An 18593-nucleotide genomic window follows, 5' to 3' on the forward strand; every position below is an offset into this window, starting at 1 on the left:
GTAATCATGATGCATTCAAAGACAGTAGGTAATTTTACAAGGTTTGAGACGAAGCAGCAGTTTGCATGTTTTTAATTACGTGATGATGGAATGCTTATAAATCACGTTTGCGTTTTTAAGCCGCACAACTTATACACAAAGACACAAAGCGGTAATATCATTAGATGTAGTTCTTTCATCCCTACTTTCTTTAGTCTGTGTTTTTGTTGTTTATTTTCCGACATGAACAAACATGTATAAAATATTCCATGAATACATCGTATTTCTGAGAATTATTCCACAAAGATAAAAATTAATGCTGAGAGGCGATTTAAAATGATGACCAGATACGTTGCGAGTGAGTGGGTTGAATTATTTCGACAGTCATTGAAGGCAGCACCCTCCAGTTGAGTTTATGGTCTCGCCTCTCAATCAGCCAGCCGTGTAGGTCGCTCACAGGAGCGTTGCTGCCTCCACATGTGTTTCAGACAACATGTAGCCACCGGGACTCACTGAGAATAACACTGCTATCACATAAACAGGTTAGGTCTGTAATGTGGCGGACACGGACGACTCGGAGAAGATGAGCGCCACCGCGGGGGTGAAGCAGACAGGAGTTCGGGCAGCTCTTGACGGCAACTCCCGCTGACCTGAGCCGCCACCGACACCTCGGCGCTCTTTCATGCCGCTGCAGAGCGCCGCGGCCACGCATTGACTTCAAACACAGAGCTGTTATCCACCACGACCAGAGACAATGGCGAGCCTGGGTGACTGCTGCGTGAAGGTTGCATTGAGGTAAGTCCCCCGTCGTTTCTCTTTAGGTGTGTGGGGGTGTGCATGCATGTGTTTGTTGAGATCTGCAGACCACATTGTGTCTGTGCCCCCTGGGCATCAGTCTGTAGCATCAGCCAGTCTGAACTGATTGTCCATTTATGTTGAACGATACTGCAAGGTTAGCTAGTTTTATAATACTGTACATGTAGTATTGATAAGGTATGCAATGCATGCATGTGCCACACACTACCTCTGCATTTCCATGCTGTCCTCCAGAGCATGTGTCCATGTTGAGTGGAGTACTTCCATTCAATATGGGGCTGATGTGACAAGGACAGCTGCAGCCAGATGTGGAGAGAGAATGTGCACTCCTTTCCCAAACAAATATTGGCTACTATGTTGTATTCTCCTCAAAAGCATTTAGAAATATATATATTTTAGAATGATCATTGTTTCCTGGAGCCTGCTTTATAACCCCCACCTAAGCACAAAGGCACAAGCTCGGAAGACATAGTGCCTTTGTTGAGAAAGCACCTCCAGGCTTGGACAGTACAGCAAAGCAGCTTTTGTTTTCATATGAGATATTGGCGGCCCCCCAAAATAGTGTTTTCATATGGATGTGCATGTGCTGGACTTTTGAGATAGAAACACTCCTGTCTCCTTATGTTTACCCCCCATCTCATTACTAATTTGATAGCGCTGCTGTACACACACACTACCTAAATTTTGTCAAAGGACTCTCTTGACCCCCCACTTTAGGAGGCACGCATTCATGGAACTTAAAAGGGGGGGGGTTGCAGACCCTTTTAAGATGAACCGTGCTACAGTGCCCAATTCCCCAGGGCAAGCTTCCGAGTCACTATCCCATTTACAGCTGAGTGTATCTCTTTTGTGCTTGCTCACAGTGACAGTAACAGGAAGTGGGGAAGGCAGTAGTGTTGACAAAAAAAAAAAAAAAAAAAGATGAAGTCTTATAGCCAGCTGGTGGCTGCTGTTCAACTGAAGTTATTGATTGAGGAGCAGGTGAAAGGCTTGTGTGAAGATGGCAGCTGTCATCAAATGGTATTCTTTTTTTTATTTTTTTTATTTTATACACAGTGAGAGCCAAACATTAGCAGTGCATTATTGAAGTGTGTGAACCAACTGCGTACTAAGTAAGTCATACTATACAGTATATGCGGAGTCATTTAGGCCATACACACCCTTCCAAATCTATTAACAAAATTCTCACATTCTAATTAAAACGTGTTTGTGTAATTACAACGCTGGTGGGCGAGCTCACTCAGCTCCTCACAGTCATGTGTTTGTATTTACGTGCTCTCTTAAGTGCCACATTTGACAGGAAATGAGACGCACGCAAATAAGCGTGTGAGGAAAGATAACTTCCTGCTGTCTTTCCCACTGACCGCATAGGCTCGAACCTGAGAAAGTTGGCCGCCGATAAAAGGGGGTGTGTGAGTTTTGTAATTGGTCCCATGTTGTGGTGCCCTCAGGCCAGGCTGCATGAAGTGTGCGTGAGTGAGCATACACGCTGGAGGGCAGGGAGGTCGCAGCGAGGGCCGACCCAGTCTGAGTGGCCGGTATCCATTTCCTGAATGTCTGCGCTGGCTTCCCTAAACAATGATCGGCGACATGACCTACAATCCTGCATTCAAATGTGGCTGCCTGAAGAATGGCTAGCGACACCGTTACAGTACATGCATACAAATGTACATACACCCCCATCCAAAGTGCATTGAATACAAATTTCTGCTGAGGCGCAGTAAAAAATGGAATGTTGTAAAAACAATCCTTATTCACACACACTATCAAAGACTAAACTAAACAGTCTTTTTGAATATCCTTTGTCAGCTAATACTACTATGACATCACGAGACGTACACCAGGGCAATCCACTAAGGTCAAAGGTTCCACAAAAATCAAACTTCATTTTCTTTTGAAGTCGCTAGCTCGCTCAGAACAAACAAAAGTTCACGTGTGCAGAAAAATGTAAATGTCTGTTCTCAGAATTTCCTCCTTGTTTTCTCCATTGTCTCGTCACTGTCACTGCTTCTTTTGTTCTGTCTCCTTTCCATTCTTCCAGGCCTGCTTGAATCAGGTGGCTCAAGCAGCCACACCTGTCAGGTTTGTGAGGCATGCTGGGAGATGTAGTGCCTGGATTGGCGTCCATTTTTAGTGTCTGCATGGGAGAGTAGTGTCCCTCCACTACATGCTACGCTTTGAATGGGATTTGAGAATGATGACCAAAGTAACGGGCACAACTCCAGTGGCTGTTTTAATTGTATGTAAAAATGGGTGTAGTGGTCGATTCATGTATTTATCGATAGTTGAGAATTGATTGTTGATTAAATATGTCTTCAAGAAATTGAGACAAAATAGTGTGCTGCAATAAGCTCACATTAAACGGGGTAGGGACTGAGCACTAGCGAAAGATGCAAATTTTTTTCTTTTCCATGTAATTGCCTATATTAATAATTTCAAATCATAAATGTACCTGGATCAAACTATGACCCCCATATCATTTCATTTTTTCCCCTGTAACCTAACTCTTCTCTTACAGATGGTTTGAGTTTGATGAATGCACTGGAAGTGACCTCCCTGTTTGTTAGCTAGGCGTTTCAATCCTGGTTCCCGGGCCACGCTATCCAGCCTGTTTTCCATGTCTCCCTATTCCAACGCAGGTGTTTCCAATGACAACTCATCAGCAATCTCTGGAGAAGCCTTATAACAATACTTACCTGTGTTATACTAGGGAGACATGGAAAACAGGCTGGATAGTGGGCCCAGAAGACCAGGGTTGGGAAACAATGTGTTAGCTTGACCATACTGTAGCTACTCCTCTAACAGTCTAGATGGATCACTTCAGCATACTTCCTTGTCACCATTACTTTAGGTATTGTTTGGCAGCATCTTAGCACATAATAGAGTACAAAAATTTGCTTGAAAGCCATAAAAAAAATGCCATAAATTTCATGAAATTTTAAAGCGGAAGTCAATACAAAAAACATTTCTTGACGATATATTCTATGTAGCTCCACTTGTCTAAATACAGTATTCTGGTTAATATTGCGTTAGTGGAATATACCTAAGCAGCCAAGTCCAGCAGTTTTAATCAATATGAGAAGGCGGCCATTTTGCCATTTGCTGTCGAATGAAGATGACATCACAGTTGCCCATGTCTCAGGTAACAAAGAATCACAACTCAGCTTCAGAAAACAGGTGAGCTGGGATTAGCCGTCGCCTGAGCCCTGACCAACTGTGATGTCATCTTCAGTCGACCGAAAGTGGCAAAATGGCTGCCCCTTCAGATGGATAAAAAGGGCCGGATTTTGCTTCACAACTCCACAAATGTAACATTAATCAGAATGTGATGTCTAGACTAGTCTAGTGAGGTTACATATAACATATTGTCAAGACATATTTAAGGGACGATATTACATCAGGATATAAAATGATATCACAATATACAATTTTGTCCATTTTGCACAGCACTTCATATGCCAATGATGGCTATCAAAGAGACAGTTTTGCTTTGGAGTAGAAGCAGTTGGTGCGCATGCCTGTAGTATTGTTACCGCCAACTAGAGGCATGAATAAAGAAATATCGCAACGGTTTCACTTAGTTTTGCAACTCAGTGTGGGAAAGCCTCCTTTTGGCAACTTTGTGATATGTATGTGGCAAAAACCCTGCAAACAAAAATATCTTAATTGTTATGTAAACAAATGGCCAGATAAAATAAGTTTTTGGTTTAAAGTGTTATTTATAAAGCCTGGTGCACTCACTTTCAGGAGATGGCAACAGCATACATTTGACATTTGCCCACCCGTCGTGGAGACCCTACTCAGCTCACCTCTAGGGTGCCCGCCACACGCCCCAAATTAAAAGCCTAATGTGGGTGTCTCTGAGCATGACTGTACTCATGTAAATGTCAGCAATTTAGTTTCTGTAACAAGACAAGAGCAGCGCGCACACTTCTTTATACATGTCGACCTGTTCCTGCATAATCCTATTCTCTCTTTCACGGCAACTCTGCCAAGTCGTCGGAGTGGCAAGTCACTCTCGCCAAAGTGCTAAGTCAGCATGTACAGCCGACCATAAATAGACACAAAGACCAATCTGTTTAGTGTCGTTGTGGTCTTTGACCTTGTGATGGCTGATAAATGTTCTCACCTTAACAGCCTTTTCCTCCAGGATCCTCTCTCGGTCTAATTTAAGCTCTATGGCCTGAGGACTCGCCGAGTTTGTCTCATGTGTTCTGACGACGACAGCAAGGAGGCGAGAATATAAAACCATCAACTCAGCAAACAAATAAATGCATCCCTTGTATGTACCCAAAACCTGTGACAAATTTTTAAAATAAAATCAGCATATCGGCTGAAGGGCAGCAGTTAAGTTTTTTTCTAACTATGGATAATTTCGTTACAAAACACCAAAATAATGAAAACAAAAGTAAAGCCACTCCCAGCTGACACACAAGCTTTAAAAGGGAGCTTAAAAAAATTGTGTTGTTGGACGTGCGTCCTATGTAGGCTACCAGTCTCGACTGTTTCCTGTGAGTGTTAATACTTTGCCACATGGGCTCTGCTTCCCCAGGGGCCTGCCTTTTAAATCGACTTTTGCATTGGTGGGAAAAACCGTGTTGTTCTTGTGTGTATTTGTTTGGTGCTCATGCAGGTCACAGGGAAGCGCCGCAAAAGATTTCTTGCACTTGGTCTCAACATTCATGACCCTCATATTACAAGTTTACTGCGGGTGGAGAAGAGTGACAGGCTTTGTTCACCTGTAAACACGCCACTGAACAATGTGAATTTAAGAGGAGATTGTATAAAAAGTATCTACAACAAATTACATTGCATTTTCTGCACAAAGTCTAAAAACTGCAGTGAAACATCTCTTAATGGGGGAGGGGTACAAGCAGGAAACATGACATGGAGCACACCCGTGTCGGTTGTCCACAGTTGTGCATCACTTCCTCTTCACCCTCATGATCATATGCTCGCCGTTGCTGCTGTTGCCCTTCCAAGTTTTTTTTAAGACTTAACAGTCCTGGGTGAATGTATAATGCGAAAGAGTGTGGCACTACTTCTGGGTGTCAGAAAGCACCCCAAAAATCGGTGATGACATCGGTAGTAAACAAACCCTTGCATGTCATTTTAACCAAGGCAGATCCATTTTGAAAATGGCTTGAATGATGAATTTAGCCATTTAGATTTATTGACCTCAGTTGCCCGGATTAATGGCACGGTGGTGCTAATTTTACAGTGAAATGATAAAATGGTTAGCCATTAGGTTTCAGTATATTACTCGCAGACAACCTAACCAAATATTGTTATACATACAGTGTATATAGTTAGCCTGTGGTGGTGCTAGCTGCTGGTGCCAGACCCAGTGGGTCCACCGCCGCTTACCTTCCACCGCCATCTTGGCACCACAACACATTTTTTTTTTCCCTGATGGTGAGAATGGAAGTATCTCTTTGAGGCATCAGATAACATATTGGGCATGTATTGATTTGATAAAATCTGATATTACTGAAACAATTTAGCAGCATTTTTTCCCCCCCATTTATTGTGGCAGCACTGGGACCATATGATGAACATGGAGTAAATGAGTTGAAGGTGCTGTGTACGTCACCTGCTTGAAAACAGCTGACTGTTGTGTAATAGAGCTTTGCGAGCAGACCTCGACAGACTGAGGGCACAAACAAGGGACAAAGGAGTTGCTAACAAACTTAGAACTTCATAACATTTTTTCATGGCCTTGAGACAACAGAAAGGCATTTACTTTATGCAGAGTTTTATTTTGATTCAAATAGGGTGGTGTTTACTACCCTGATTAGTATGTTGTGTATATTCTGCTTTAAAATGAGATGTATTTTGGTGTATGAATGAAGAGCCCTCAAATGGTTTGCTGCTGTTGCAGAATGACTTCCTGTCAGGACGTTCGTGGACTCGTCGTACTTCCTGTTCAACTGTGCTTTGAGAGCTTCTGGTCCAGTCTGCTAACATGATTCATCTCGGTCAAAATATGAATTCCAGTCTTATTGAAAAAACTGTTAACACTAATACCTAGTAACTAGTACCTAGTAAAGAAGTTTTAAAGTTCTCACTATATTGAATCCCTCTTGCATAAAAATGCACATTAGGTTAATTGAAGTGGGACGTTGACTGTCTCCATGTGGCAACCTCATGATTAAGTGGTGACCTGACCAGAATGTTCTTTCCCTCCCTATGAGCGTACAGTATAGATTGATGAGTGGATAACACTTTTTATGCACTTCCTGCCTCTATAATGAATTACTACTGATATAATTTACTGTTTATATTATGGAAGCAATAAAAGGTCTTGATTCCATAAGTTATAAATTATATCTAATGACTTCCATGAATTAGTATAGTTAAAAAAAAAGTGGCCATTTTCTGAGTGCTAACACATGACCGGCATCACTGTACACAGGAATATTATCATACTTATTAATCAAATGTCAACTCAGCTAGGGGAGAGAGTTGTAACTTTTTTTTTTTTCCAAAACATGTTTATGGTGTTTATGAGTGGGAGTATCCAATGAACTTGGGTCAGACCATAATACTATACAGTAAACTACATTTTGGCCTTGGTAGAGTTGTTCGCCCTCCACAGTGTCCTTCCATTTGGATGCTTGGAAGGAACTGTGACCAATGTGACCTCCTCCTTTTCATCTACTTTTCATCACTTGGCATATTTTCTTTGGTACAGTTTGTGATGTAGTTAGACACACTGACAGATTGTGTGTGAGTGTTTTAAGAGACCTATGGAGGACCTAGCGCAGTCCCTTTTAACAGTGCAATTCCCGAGTGAGTGTACAGAGGATGCTGTGTGAATGAGTCTGATGTTAGTGCCGGTCTTTGTGCTCTGTGCTGAGTTTGCACACACTCGCCAATAAAGTCAGAGGAAGACAAGGGGATGCGTGGTGCAACAGAGGGTGTGTGTGTGGGGGGTATGGTTGTAAACTAAAAAGAAATAAGCTATGAAAAGGGCTGCTGTAAACATGCAAATAAGTATGTGTGTGGTATAACTGTGTGCGAGTGGTTATTAGGAGGACCATCGTGCGTATGAATAATTTTGGACAGCTGCACGTGTTCGCCATGTTCCCATACATCTCGGAATTTGGGCCAGATTGTGTACTATGCAATAATGTTCATGCTCCAGTGGAGCTGCTGTCAGTATCTGCTGTGCAGATATGAAGTGTGTGCCCTGTCTTGTGTGTCTGTGCGCGTGCAAATGTGTGTTGTAGTGGAGACTAAAGCGCTGCACTCTATAAGTTTAAATAGAGGGATAAAGTTTAGGATTAATGTCAGCCGGGGTTAGGTGTTACTGTACGTTGTGATTAAACTTAGTGGTAAAGTGGTCTTCAAAAGCGTAGTTGTACTAAAGTGCTGGCCAGCTGGCCAATAATCACCTCCAAATGCTAAGTAGCTTAATCGCTGCTGGAGTATGTCTAAGAGCTTGTTTTGCTGTGAATACAGATAACTGCGGTACCCTTGTAAATGTTTCATTCATCACCAAATGAACTAAAATGAAATATTCTCATTTTTAATTTGGAGTTTGCTAACTTGATATACAGTCAGCCTGTAACAGTAACATCGTCTAATATTGTACTTAATTAAAACACAAAATAATGACATAATTGAATAGAGTGTAAAGATTTAAATACTTTTTGCCACGTTTGGCTTCAGTTGAATGGACATGGAGTTGCTCCTTCTGGTGTGTGTGCCTTGACCATCTGCGGGCAGTATAATACAGACAGAGGCACACATGAAGAAGAGCTTCACAACAGACTTATTTTTTGATGTTGTCAAGCAACTCAGGACTTTTTGAAGAAAATGAAATCGAAAATTGTTCAATTTAAAACAATTTATGACAGTTATTCTAAATTACTGGTGTAAAGTGCTGTTATTTATGATTATGAAGATTGATGATGACTGTGTGGCAACCACTACAGCTAATACAGTGTTGCACTCACACATAAATAAACTGTGGCTTTAGATGACATTATAAATTGTGGGACTGATCTTGTATTGCCTATATAATAACTTCTTGTCCTAACTTTAGCTAACAAAAAAAGCCTTGACTGGTGTCACAAGTGCTTCTTGGAACAAAACGTTTTGCCTCCTGGGCTCCCGAAGACGACTTTTACCCAAAAGATTGTCCAGCCTCTGAGCCTCTTCAAAGGGTGTCTTTGTGCCAGTTGATGGGATCTGCTCAACTTGTGTTGCCCCAGTCATGAGGCATAGAATGTTTCCAGACTTTTGTTTGTTGCCCTTCATAAGCTGCTGTATATCTTGTCTCAAGATTTCATGCTTTCATCTTCTTTGGAGAACATTGTCTTTGGCCGTCGAGAGGTTTTCCTAAAGGGAGTTTTGTTTTCCTCCATCTTAAGTGTCTTGTAAATAGCTTCAAAAATGCACGTTTTATTTTCTTGGTGCAGGAACCTGAATGTCCACAAGCAGAGAGTCATATTTTAGCTTCAAGCCATCGACTTCACTTTTGTTGAGTTGTCTGGTCTTTCTTCTGGTGGCTTATGAGTATTATTATTTTTTTTTAACACAGAACTTTATAGTTAGCCAAGCGCTACACTTAAATCATTCTGCCAAGTCATCTTTTCATTGTTGTTTGAAATTCCATGTCCATTTTAAAATGTTTATACTCCCCATCTACATGTGACCTAACATGATTATTTTAGCCCAGACAGGTGCCTTTTTCTTGTGAACAAATATGTAAAACGTGCTTCACCTATTTTGTGAATTTGCCCTTTGTCAAATTTAAACAAACTCTCTTACTCAAAACCACATTTAAATAAAAATCATATCATGACTTAATATGTACCTTAGTTGGGTTTTTGTTGAGTTTTCATGCTCATCGTGTACATGAAATACTATTCTATTTTGAGAATTTATAAACTTTAACTGAACAGTATTTTAACTAACATTTTCAACTCATGTTCCTCTTCGCTTAAAAAATACAAATAAAAACAAAAGACGTGTTAATCCTACACATGCTAACTGAGCGATAGTATAGTCTGCGAATGTGTTACATGTTGAAGTTAATTGGAATCAAGCAGGCTCACACCTCTCTGACCTTGACAAGGCCATCTGTCATGAAAATGTCGGAAAGGATGCTAATTTGAATTTTCCTTGTCCCTCCTCCTCCAGTGGGGGAGCAGACGGGACTGACAAGAGGGTGGTGGTGGTGGTGGGGGAGATTCAGCGGAAATGAGGGGGATTGACCCAGAATCAGCTCAGATGATGCGCACTGATGTGCTCGTGTAACAATGAGCGATGATCATCCAATTGATTGATGGTTACTAGAATTGGACAGTAGGAACCAGTTTGTGATGTGTGACACACATTTTCCATCACTTCATGAATAGTTATAGTTATCATGAAACTCAGTATTGGTAGTAATTATTTTGTTAAATGACTTTTTTTTTTTTTTTTTGCCAATTGTTGTTTTTACCCATAAGTGAAATAGCATCAATATTTGTTGACTAGCTGACAACTGATGTTCATATTTAATATTAGATTATCACATACATGTGCCCTGCGATTGGCTGGCAACTAGTCCAGGGTGTACCCCGCCTACTGCCCAGAGCCAGCTGAGATAGGCTCCAGCACCCCCCGCGACCCTTGTGAGGAATAAGCGGTCAAGAAAATGGATGGATGATCACATGCATAAAAGATGCCTTTATGCACCTGTCCTATTACACTTCACCTGTTGCACTTTTAGTTATTAGGGTTGTTGAGCTAGAGTCTAGTCTAGCTGACTCTCCAGGTTCATATTGTGCCCCCTTTTAAAGGGGCAGAGCTTGAGCCTTGTTTGAGAATGAAGATGACATTTTCATCCGTGGTGGTAATTGGTCAAAAGTCAAAACAAGCGTGAACGATGCCTTATTGTCCAGCTCGAAGTATTGTACATAATATTCCGCCTTTCCCGAACAAATTACCGTGGAACAGTACCAGTTGGATATTGCGGAGAACTCCCTTGAGTGAAGCGCAATATCAATCTGGCTATTGCCAGGTTACCGATCACCTGAAAACCATGTGATTGGCCTGATCAGGAACAACTCTCGTTGTGACTGAGGGAATTGCCCTTTTCGAGATCAATAAATTAATCTGAATCGGAATTTGAAACCCAAAACCTCTCGACTGTGAGGCAGACGTGCTAACCACTAACCTTATGATAGGTTAGGTAATTTTCTTAGTTGTATTAAAAATTGTTTTTTCAATTATTTTACATCAAAATGAAACAATTCTATTAAAGAAGGCCACTGTTGTGGCTATCTTGATTCTCTAAATTTGCTTAGTGATCTGTCAACTATGGTTGACTTTCCCACTCATGTTTTTTTTTTTCTTTTTTTTTTTTCTTTTCTTTAACGTCGTTTTGTCGGCCGCAGATGTTAAAAGTAAAAGTAAAAGTAACAGTAAGGAGTAGAAAGTACAGATCAAATTTCAAAGATTTTAAATCCAGGGAGGAGGAGTAAAAATTGTCAGGACAAATAAAGTACAGGTATTAATGATGATGATGATGATGATGAAGTGTGATGACAATGAATGTACGTAAAGAGCTCTTTCAAAATGATTGTATTCCATGTGGGGGGTACATTGGATTTGTTGTCTTCAGTCCACTGCAGGTCACATTTTATTATATCCCAACGTAACCCAACTCAGGTTGCACTCACTATTGTCCTGTGCATTATTAGCAAAAATGGGTTATTTGAAACCCTTCCCTCAGATCGTCTTCTTTCTTTCTCATTTGAGCTTTCATGTCCTCAATGTTGTCACGCGACAGGGACGGGCCCTCTGTTATTTTAATTACATGCAGCGTTGAAAGAAATGAGCCACGTGGTACATTAAGACATTAAGCCCTTAAACTTAACTTGACAGACTGTGTCCTTTAGAAATAAATTGACTGAAGGGGATGGTGTGCAAATGTAGTTGTGTTGAACACTCGACCTAGACTTCTGTGCACAATGTAGGACAACCCTGGCCCCGAAGTCTGGCTTGGTTAAGAAAAATCTCGCGTTGATGTCGATGAACCAGTTCACTGGTTTGTGCTCCAGCAAGCGACACTTCACGCCAACACAAGCAGTCAAATCAATGAGCACAAAGAATTTGAGTACTGCTATCTCTTATCGCTTGTTGCCAATGGCCAAGAGTGCCTGAGGCTGCCCGTCTGGGAGGTTAGCATCATTGATAGTTCACAAAAAGTGTCTCATCTGTGCTTTTAGAGGTAAAAAATTGCAGATCGATGCTTGGGCTGAATTAGTGTATCATTTTCATGTAAAGGCTCTGCAAACCCAAATGTGCAAATAGTACTGTACTGTTACACAAAATCTTTGTTGACTTTGTTGCTAATGTTTTTGTTTAGGTTACACCTCTAACATCTGAACAATTATTTCATTCTATAAAGCAGGTAAACAATATTTAAAGATGGCTGTTTAGTAATATACAATATCTGTGAGTGATGTCAACTCATCAGATTAGCACTTCAGCCATTAACATGGCGGCTGTTGACGTGACAGCTTTGTCATCCTAGTCACATTTCCAAGATCGGTGTACTTTGTTTCAGTTTTGACATACACATACCTCTGCTATAATAACATATTCTGAATTCTGTACGTACATGTTCCCGTTTCGCAGAAGTTGGCATATTACAAAATTTTGCTGGTCTCTCATTCGTCAGTTGGTCATTATTTCAGGCCGGACCAAATTGTAATCGTCAGTCCATTTTATTTTGACCACCCTTCCATCAACACGTCGTCACCACTATTTTAGGACTGACAGACGGAGGTGGTAAGTCCTTCAGTCCGTCATTCGTCAACTAAACGGGCGTCCGTCAGTGACGGACTAATGGTACTGTATTGTACAGTACTGACGGAATGCCTACCTTGCCGTTCCAAGTGTATGCTTCAGGTTACCCGACTGAAAGCCGTTGTTGAGTACCACCACGTGCAACCACACTGTAAACTGTTGAGAAACAGGCGATTTTTAAATCTAAAATAGTGCATCACTATTACACAGGGGGTAATAACGGTTTCGCTTCATTACCATTCCTCAAGTGCTTGTAATTTAAAGGAGAACAGCATCAGACTTTTGTCTGCCACTCCGAATGGGGGAAAAAAAACAAGAAAACTCGTTGGTGGCACTGAATGTTTTGTTTCTAATGACTGACTTAAATTGTTCTTGACATTTCATGAGTTCAAAGCCGATAGCCACACACTCATTGCTTCTGTCTCTCTCTCTCTCTCTCTCTCTCTCTCTCTCTCTGTCTCTCTCTCTGTCTCTCTCTCTGTCTCTCTCTCTGTCTCTTTCTCTCTGTCTCTCTGTCTCTTTCTCTTTCTTTCATTTTCATTTTGACTTTGCTTGCATTAGTTATATTGGCCTTGAGAAGGCCTTGAATGGCCTAAAATTTGGCATATGTGCCTCAGTGCAGCAAGACAGATGCAAAACGGGGTGGCAGGAGGACGCTACTATGAGACTACCTGCCAACTACTGGGCAGGCCAGCTGTCAACATCCTGCATCTGCCGTGTTCTGCCTTGAATGTGTGCTTCATATTTATACAGATTTTTATTTTTATTGTTAGTATGGGCCAAATAATTCTCGGAACATCTTTTTTTTTTTTTTTTTTCTCCTGCTTGTAGTGTACATATGTTTCCATTTAAATGAGTGAAGACAAACTTAAGACACTTTGCATCTGTTAGACTCGTACACATAAAACAAATTTTCAGTGAAGCTAACAACATCCAAACAAATGCAGAGACACTGGTAGGAAGTCAATTAGAGGTGGGAAGCAGGTTTAAGTTGGCACTCACAGCAGAGCGATGATCCAGGAATCAATGCAGGACTGATGAAATGGGCAGAAAGGACGGGAAACGGTTTAGTTACAAATGAAGGAGGTGCCTTTAGTGAACAATCTTTAATTAATGAAAGTAGTAACCAGACCTATTCGGGCTAAATTCAAGTTTGCTGCACAAGGAGAGTTAACTTCATAATTAGTATTAAAACACTAATTTTTATAACGTATGTCATTAAATCTGTTTAAAGGCCCATTTGTTAAAGATCTAACTAATTGAATATAATTATATTCACTCTTACTAAGAATTTGTTATGCGTGGACTACAGCTCTCAGTTTTAATTGAATCATGTTCACACGCATTATTTATGATGAATAAAAATATTTTGTTTTGGGGTTTTTTTTGCACCAAAATGGAGTGAACTACTACTACGCCATCAGTGACCGTTCCATAATTCATTTCGGTAAATGTTTTTACTCCTACAGTTTTGACCTCAGTAGTGAGCCACTTGCCACTATAGTGCACCTTAGGGGCTCTCCAGTTTCATCCCTCCGTCATCAATATGCCCTCATCATAAACACCTAAAATAGGCCAAAGCCAATTTTCTGTGGTCGCACGTCTTTTCATGTAAAACAGTGCATCAATTGCCACATTCTGTCCTTGGCTTTCCCTCTTTTCTCTCTCTCTCCCACTGTATATAGTAGGGGTGTCACGATTCGCCAACTCCACGATTCGATTTAAATTTCGATTTTGGGGTCACGATTCGATTTTTTTTTCGATTTTTTTTTTTTTTTTTTTTTTTTTTCCGCTCCCCCACTTTATAACACAGAGGCATATGCTTCTGTAGGCTAAGGCTAGTCTATGATCATTGGTTCTATTCATTGTACAGTAAATCTTATTTCAAAAGATCGGCTACATATAGGTGATGCAATTTCCATATTATTTTTGTGTAAATTTATGTAATATATGATAATTGACATTAGGCAGGAATGATCAAATTCAAAGAATTTATTTACAATATAAAGTTAACCGTCTTGTTCTTACTGAAGTGTAAAATAAAAAATAAAAAAACAAAAACAAAAAGTCACAGTGGGTGCCTGCCATCTATTGACTGTTTTTGGTTACAACAGTGTGCTGTGCGTTCCTCTTAAAATAATGTGCAACAACAACAAAAAATATATTGTATCCAAAGTCATGGAACAAATACAGCCTGAACAAACTATATCCCAACATTTACAGTTGCTGGGCATACTGTAGCGTGGTTCAAGTACACTAATTAAATGTTTGAATCCAGAGTTTTCCAAGGCTGCAGGTCTGCTGCTATAAATAGACCTATGGATCTGGCGTTTCGCGCGAGCTGAAGTGTGTGGAAGTTTCACTGTAAATGAGGATGAAATAGTTGGTTGGACCGTTGTTTTCCCACTTCTAGTTGAATTTGATAAATCTAAATCTTTGTGATGCCTGCGTAAATGTCCCGTCATGTTTGTCGTGTTTCCCGTTGTTACGGCTGGCGGCTCGGGCCCGCCGCCGGCTCCGCTCCCCTAGTATGTATGTGTGTGTTTGTGTCGGCTGGTGCCCGTATAATGGTACTTCAGTTTGAATGCGCCAGCGCGACACTCTGATTGGAGGACTGTGCCAGCGCGACACTCCGATTGGACGACTGTGCCAGCGCGACACTCCGATTGGACGACTGTGCCAGCGCGACGCTATTGTGTATCCGTGTATTATACCCCTATTGGTTATTGTTGTTTCTCCTCCGTTCTGTCAGTTCTGTCAAATGCGGTTATTATTTGTTCACCTTCCACTTTCACTCCCTTGTCAAACCCCTGCCTGAAATTTCAATTAAAACTACTCAGATGCATCGAATCGTGTGTCCTCTCTTCTATTTCGATGCTCGAAATCGTGACGTAATTTCGATCGATTTCGATAAAAAATCGAAATCGTGACACCCTTAGTATATAGGCACATTCAGTTATCACAATACAGAGATTAGATTATTAGTACAGACATATTAGTCAAGTCTGTACAATCACTTTGCACACATTAATTTATATCAGTAGCACTGTGTGAGTGTATAGTGTGTCAAACCCTATCTTGTAAGCACAAACACATCCACAACTTTGCATTTATCACAGAATAACTTTAATTTACCATGATATTCTTGCAGAATAGCACATTATGGAGCTGAATGTACTCTGTGATTTGTATTTGGTCAGGATAAATGATGTAAAATACGTCAGGCTTTGAATATTTTCACAATTACCCTTACAATATTCCTAGCCATGTTTCATTAATTTAGGGAATTGCACTTGATATGTTGATCCAATTTTGGATTGCTCAGCCGTAGTGGATGTCTTCTTCACTCCATTAAGAGCAATTGGAATGTTGACCATTCTCAGCTGTGATTTGATGTCTTGTTTCAGAAATTTTTGCACTGTAATTCTTTTTAGTATCCACCGGCTTCTTGCTAATGTTTTCTGTCTGCACTTGTCTTCTGGGCAGAACTTTATTTTTAGATTCACTACCTTAACTATTTTGGGAAGGACGCTAATGGGAGCTGGGCATGTTGAATCTAAGTCGTGGGCCGTGCCAACCAAAACAATGAGTTGACGTCAGACTATGATGGGTTTGATGTGTTTGCTGCTATGGGTGACCAACCACCTTCACTTGATACCTTGTTGTGTTGGGATAAATCAGAGTACCTTAGCTTTAATATTTCGAGCTGTTATACTTGTAGCTGTCATCTTGCATTTTGCTTGAGAAAATAAATATGCAGATTCACATCAGCGGAGAGTGCTGAGTGCTCCACATTATTCAGCCCTCTCACGCCTCCACATGCATGTGATTTCAAGATGTGTGAAGTATAAACCTCAGTCTCTTGTTTAGGATTAATACAGGTGGAAACAGGCTTTGACTTATTTGACGACATGTGGTTGGCAAAAAAAAAAAAAAAAAGAGACTGCTGCCATTTGTTACTGAAGACATGCATAAAATTTAATCAAACACGGATGTCAGCTGAGCTCTGTTTGCAAAATATGTCTCAAAGATTTAAACTATGTGCAAACTTTGCATGACTAATTTTTACAATTAAGCACAGTGATGATGGCGTGCAAACTCCTGACAGACATTTTACTGAAAGTGTTGTTTGAAACGTCCTTAATTTTAAGGAAATATGACCAACCTCATCCATATCCAGATATAATGATTACTGAATGCAAGACTGAAGCGATTTGAAAAAGTAACACCAGCAAAACCACAAGGGTCTATTGAGAATGCTTTTGAACACACAGACTGTGCTGATGAAGAAAAAAAACAAAAACGGGCAAATAACTCATGCAGTGGCAACATTTATTGCTAAAAAAGCATTTTCTGGAAGATATGTTATGTTGCTTTGCTCTCTCCTGCTGGGTCCCAAGCAAGCAGATTACACTTTATACAAATTTGAAAATTTTACACCAGAAAAATAAATTTTTAAACTAATGATGGGCGAGTACCGATACCAGGCCTTAGTTCACGGTACCGGTACTTGGAACGCATTGAACTAGAAATTAAGAATAAAAGGAGTAGAAAGTTGGCATCGTTTTTTTGTGTGGAAATTTTATACATCAGAAGTACGAGTGGTATTTATCTTTGTTATCGGTATTAGTGACTGCTTAAAGAGGTACTTACTTGACTCATTCTATAATTAATGTGATAACTTCATTTCTTTTCATCAACAATTAATTCCTTTAAAAACTCATTTTGCCACTTGCTGTCGACTGAAGATGACATCATCTGTGCTGTGAAAATAGGTAACGACCAATCATGGTTCACCTATTTTCTAGGTTTGGTCAACAAACTGAGCCATGATTGGTTATGACCTACATCCTCAGCACAGGTGATGTCATCTTCAGTCGACAGCAAGTGGCAAAATGAGTTTTTAAATGAATTAATTGTTCATGAAAAGTAATGAAGTTATCACATTAATTACAGACCATATACTATCTTCTTACTGTTGAAAATGGCTCAATGAGTCAAGTATCCCTTTTAAGACTCGAGTATTCATACTGGTAACGGTCTGGGAAAAAAGTAGTATCGAACATCCCTAGTTAAAACACATTAATATGTATTATTTTTATGGAACTGTAGCGGAGTTTCAAAATCGTTGTAGAAGCTATATTTTTTTGCATTGAATAGTTTTTTTTTTTTTCCTGCATGCTGTTTTATGACCATACTTTAAACGTATCCTCTTCAGCTGAATTGGCAGTCAAAAAAATTGAGTTAGGTGCTCTTGTTCAGCAAGCGAATATTTTGGAGGACGTTATCTGACACAAATCAATGTTTTCATTCTTTACCTGCATAGCAGACTGAGCCTGAGCTCCCACTCTGTCCATATTTATCCTCCTTTTTGTTTGCTCAGTGTTTCATTGCTCGCCAAATGTCGTCTTTCCCCCTTTCCGCGAAGAAAAATGACACTCGATGGTCTGGAGGAAAGCAAGCCAGGGTGACAGAAACTGACACACCAAGGAAAAGACCACGTTGGTCTCTGCTGTTATCAGAAGGAACAGAAATGGAACTGGTCCTGTCCTGTTGTGTTTTTGGAAGGATCATGCAGGGGGTGTGAAGACACGACTAGATGAATAAAATCGGAGCACCAGAATGAGACTTTAAGAATAACATTTAGAAAAAAGATTGGGAAAGGAAATGAAGAACGGTTGTTCCAATGGAGCTGAATGGAATTATTTACGTGAGCATGTTTCTGGGTCTTATTTTCGGATAAATGGGCCGAGTGTTATATGAAGCAGTAGCAGGCTTCCTGTGCCAGCTGACAAACAACAGAGCCCTGAAACACTTCCAGCTCAAGTGAATACGATTAACTCTGCCTCTGTGTGCGTGTGTGCATGTTTATGCATGTTGGTCTTTACTAAACTGTTTGCACTAGGGAAAAGAACTCTTTGGTTACAACCACTGCTGTTTTGAAGGTTGAATGGACGTGAACACACACACACACACACACACACACACAC

The 18593-nt window shown here is 40.5% G+C and overlaps 1 protein-coding gene across 4 annotated transcripts in view; it reads left to right on the forward strand.

Annotated features, from left to right (window-relative positions):
- The first annotated feature begins 384 nt into the window (after positions 1-384).
- The window catches only part of kif21b (kinesin family member 21B), a 66959-nt gene continuing 48750 nt past the window's right edge, over positions 385-18593 (forward strand). For all 4 annotated transcript variants that reach the window (XM_077528763.1, XM_077528765.1, XM_077528764.1 and 1 more), the window contains exon 1: positions 385-774. In XM_077528763.1, coding sequence (XP_077384889.1) covers positions 734-774 — 41 coding nt within the window. In that variant the 5' untranslated portion in view covers positions 385-733. The remainder of the gene's footprint in view (positions 775-18593) is intronic.

This window comes from Festucalex cinctus, chromosome 8, assembly GCF_051991245.1.
Source record: "Festucalex cinctus isolate MCC-2025b chromosome 8, RoL_Fcin_1.0, whole genome shotgun sequence".
NCBI lineage: Eukaryota > Metazoa > Chordata > Actinopteri > Syngnathiformes > Syngnathidae > Festucalex > Festucalex cinctus.